At 43.0% G+C, this 4,530-nt stretch overlaps 1 protein-coding gene across 5 annotated transcripts in view; it reads left to right on the top strand.

Moving 5' to 3' along the window:
- The first annotated feature begins 672 nt into the window (after nucleotides 1-672).
- The window catches only part of STAMBPL1 (STAM binding protein like 1), a 35,259-nt gene continuing 31,401 nt past the window's right edge, over nucleotides 673-4,530 (top strand). For all 5 annotated transcript variants that reach the window (XM_025210461.1, XM_006028990.3, XM_025210459.1 and 2 more), the window contains exons 1-2: nucleotides 673-828; nucleotides 1,411-1,492. In XM_025210461.1, the coding sequence (XP_025066246.1) occupies nucleotides 1,490-1,492 (3 nt within the window). In that variant the 5' untranslated portion in view covers nucleotides 673-828; nucleotides 1,411-1,489. The remainder of the gene's footprint in view (nucleotides 829-1,410; nucleotides 1,493-4,530) is intronic.

The following is a 4,530-nucleotide window of genomic DNA, read 5'->3' as shown; positions in this document are numbered from 1 at the left end:
CCGGCGGGGCAGAGAGGCTTTCCCGGGGTGCACGCGGCCCGGCCCGGCCCGGCCCCGCTGTGACGCGCGCCATGAGTTTAGGGCGCCCCCGGCCCTGGCAGGTGGATGGCGCCGGTGGCCCGGAGCAGCGAAGTAGGGACGGGGTCATCCCGCTCCACCCCATCCTGTACAGCGGTACCCTGAGGTCTGCCGAAGACTAGCATCGTTATAAAAACAACTGTGGAGCTATAAAAATGAAGCCCCCCTGCGCCAAAGCCAGCGCTTGACAATGCCAGACAGCCAGTTTCTTTCTGTCCAGCCCTAGTCTGAACGTGTGGCAGGGCCCTGTGTCAGGGAGGCAAGAAACTGGCCTGGCCCAGAAAGGGTGAGGGTGGGTGATGCCCCCGTCATGGCTGCAGGAGTTCATCCTGCTCTCTTGGGTTGGCCCCTGAGAAAGTTGATGTCCACTGGGATGAGCTTTGTCCTTATGTCCGAGGAGCAGCCTTGGTGTTCGCCAGGCTCCTTAGATGCCCAGGCCAGTGAGGACTTTGAAGACAAAGATGAAGACCTTGAACGTGATTCAGTTGTCTGCGGGGAAAGCAGCATAGAGAACAAAAGGCAGATTTCATGCATGGATGGTAGTTAGGGTTGCTGAGGTGATGCACTGCATTTTTCTGTACCTGTCAGGAGTTTCTTACTTGCTGAAGGCTGTCCGCCAGCATCTTGCACTACAGAGGTCTAACTGAGGGGTAATGAATCCATGAGTATCTGAGGCCAGTTAATTGTCTGCCAGATGGAAATGGCATCTCCTAGCCAACTGAAGATGGTAGAAAGAATTGCTCACAAGTGGTATGTAATTGCATATGCACAGCTTGGTGCAAATGTGTATGCAGTTTTATGTCTAATATTTAGAAGAGATATAAACATGACTTTTATTTTAGAGTACTGTAATAATAAAAAATAAAAGTCAGGTGAAATATAACTTTGCTCAGGAGAAGTGTGTAAACAGATTTCATAGATCAGTGAGCTTGCATCCATCCTAGTTGGGTAGGATCAGGTCTTCAGGCATTTTATGGAAGCTAATAATTGAGAAAGTTGATAGCCCAAGGTGAAAGGTGTTTTGAAATACTGGGAAGTTGAAGGAGTGGCAAGGTACATTCTGAATTAAAAACCCCCCATAAATGGCTGCCATTTTTTAGAGCATGAATATTCCCCGGTTTCTATGTACTTGTCTAGCACTAGGCAATTTCCTATTACTGTATCAGATACTATGTTGAACTTGTAACCAAGTTAATATGCTCATTTATAATAAAAGTATTTGTCTTTCTTTTCAAGAAATAAAATAAATATCTAGATTTTAGTGACAGAACTTTTTTTTCTAATGACCATTTCCATTGTAAGTGAAACTATCATTTCATTTCATCTAAACAGATGTGCTTTGGCAGGATAGGTTCTCAGTCACTGTACCTAATTTCCCAATTACAAATGTGGTGAAACAGATACAACCTTTATGGTAGGTAGTCCTAAATAATACTTTTATCAATAGGGTAATTGTGTCTTGATTGAAAATATTTTGCTTGGACAATCTGAAATAATCTTGTCAATTATTTTAATATGTCTGATTGCTTATTGAATAATATCAACATGTTTACAAATAAGATGGATTTTGATCTGCTGACCAAATCTCTTAGCTTTGTATTCAACTTGTATACAACTCTGCTGTAATTAGATTAGCAAAATGCAGTTCTGAATATGTAGGTATGGGTTTTCAGTTGAAAATGCATTTTTTTCTTTACTTGGACACTTAGCTTTCTTAAATATCTTCACACTAATATTACAGTCAGAAAACAGTAAAGCCTTTCAACATTATATTCCTTTGCCACTGTGGAAAAAACAATTTTCTGATAAACAGTGGGTTGACACAGTTTTCAGTTGGTATAATAAAGCATGCCTCTGCATTTGTTTTAAATCAAAATTTCCACTTTGATTAGCAGGTAGGCAGTTACAAAGCATGCTGAACCAATGGGATGTTGTGAATAGTGATTATTTGCATGGCTTCCATAGTGACGTTGCTAAAAGCCCCAAGACGCCAGACCCCATGGGAACAGTCAAGTTTTCTTTAAAGTAAATATAATGAGCAGGGATCCTAGTTTTCCAGAGAGAAAAGGGGGGAAATCTCAGGAAAAAAACACAAAAGCCTGTGTTTTTCTGTGGGTAAAATGAAATTCGTAGGGACTTACTGAAACTGTGGCAGAAATGTGAAGCATGAAAGGCGGCAGCTCCTTTATTCTTGCTTTTCTTGCTGCCCCCCCCCCTTTTTTTTTTTCCCCCCCCCCCCCCCCCTCCCTCCACTGATTGGCAGCAGGGCCCCAATGGCCCCACGCCTTGCTGCTCATCCATGAGAGACGAAACTGGGGCAGAAACATGGTTTTTGCCTCTTGCCCATCCAAGGCAAGGCATGGGGCCCCACAGCCAATTAGCAGCGGGAGGGGGAAGGGGCGCGATGGACAATACATGCAAAAAAGCAAATTTTGCTTTTTTTCCTGTGGTTTTGCTCAGGAAATGGATTTCAAGCATCCCTGAGGAGTCAGTAATCTTTCTGTATTTTAGTGGCAGTTAGACTGGGTTCTTGAAGTGCTAAGGTGTCTCGTGAAGCTTATGAAAAATTTAAAAAATATATTAATTCTTCACCCATATGCTGGAGAATTAGGAAGGCACTTCCTTTAAACTCTAGCTCACCACTTGTAAATCTCCAGGCGTAGATGGTGAGGTGGAAGGAAGATCACTCCATCCCAACTGTGCTTATTTTTCTTTGTTGCTGGGCAAGAAGAATGAAGATGAGGACGATGTGTTGTATATGACTGCAGCATGGTACAGGCTAACAACTTGCCCTTCTGAGCAGTTAAATTATTATTTTTTTGAGCATAGATCCACACAGGAGACTATATTTTGGTGAGTGTCACTCCCACAATGCACTGCACAAAGCAGCTGACTTCAGGCTTGCACCACACTTATCACATAAGAGTGAATTTACCTCACATACAACAACTTTTTGGTATAAAAAGGGTCATCGCATAAGAGCAAATTTGCACATGCAGAACCTACAGAAAGTGAGGGAAACCTGTACTTTAGGGGCCTGCCATCAACTGAAGGGACTATTTGTGTACGTAAAATTAAGCATGTATGAGTTTGCAGCATTAAGGTCACTTAGAACGGTGTTTCCCAACCCTTTTCGAGTCACAGCACACTTACCTAAATAAAAAAGTACCACAGCACAGTGGACGCATAGCGGGGGAGTGGCGTGCGGCCAGCTAGACACCGATCGGGGGGGGGTGCAGCCAGCAGATGGCATTTTGGGTTGGAGCCATGCCCCCTGTCTGTCTGTGTCCGCAGCAGCAGTAGGCGGGGGGTACGGCTCCAGCCCAAAATGCTGTGGCACACCGATTGGGAAACACTGACTTAGGAAATGTTTCACTGTATAAAGGAACATGTTTTTAAGTATCAGGATTTTGGAGGGTTGGTTATTTTTTTAATAGGAAAATTGTACTGAAGCCTTAATTTTTTGTCTGCATTCTGACTCATGTAGGGTAAATGTAGTAGGTTGTATATTGCAGCATCAGATCCTTGTTTGGAGCGTATCCTGCGACTGGCCAGAAAATATGCCATTAATATCATTAGTTCCATGTGAAATCCAGGATATGCAGTGTCTTGGTGTTAAATGTATTCAGCCCTTGCTTATTAGGTAGTGGTTGTCCTGCACTAATTCAAAGCACCACACCCTTCGGATTATCAGCATTTTGTGTACACTGCATTCACCCACCTTTGTCCTCATTTTATGCTGAAATTAATTCACTGAACAAGTTCTGAGGTGACCTTATTTTCTCCAGACTATAGACTGCAAGGCCAGAGTGACTGCCTCTTGGGGGAAATTATTATTGTTATTAGTTGCTAAACTGATATTTCTAAAATAAAAGTTAACAGTGTTCTTCCTTCTCCCTCCGTATGCTCATAAGCCTGTAATGGGTATGACAAGTTAGGAGATTCTTGCCCAGTAGAAGAATGAATATGGAAATATTGCAATTGCTCAGTCACCCTTTTATAAGTGCAAACTAAATCCAGGTACCTGGAGGGGTTAAAAATAAAGTATAAAATAATATGGGGCAAATGATCCCATCTCCTAAGAAGAACAGTAGTCATCCTCAGAGGAGACTTGTAGTGTTCTCCCTAAAGAAGGAAGAAACCAGTCTTGAAATCATCTGGCAAGTAATAAGCAAGTAATATGTTTGCAACCCTGTCTATCCCAGAGGATCTACATAATGCAGCTGTTTTCCCTCGTTTTTCCTATAACAACACAGCTCCCTCTCACAGAGTGTAAAAAATATTGTGAGTGCAATCTAGACTACATCACCTATTTGGAAGGGTGTCTTGGTGCATGGCATTCACTGGTGATGTCGTCTAGATCACAGGGAGCAGAGAACAGATAGTGATTTGGACAGATGAAGGCGCATCCTGGAAGCACATCTGGAATGGTATGATCTGTGCATCAGCAGG

This window comes from Alligator sinensis, unplaced genomic scaffold (assembly GCF_000455745.1).
Source record: "Alligator sinensis unplaced genomic scaffold, ASM45574v1 scaffold557_1, whole genome shotgun sequence".
In the NCBI taxonomy this organism is placed as follows: Eukaryota; Metazoa; Chordata; order Crocodylia; family Alligatoridae; genus Alligator; species Alligator sinensis.
The sequence above is the reverse complement of the archived record's forward strand: the minus strand, read 5'-3'. Positions and strand labels throughout refer to the sequence as shown.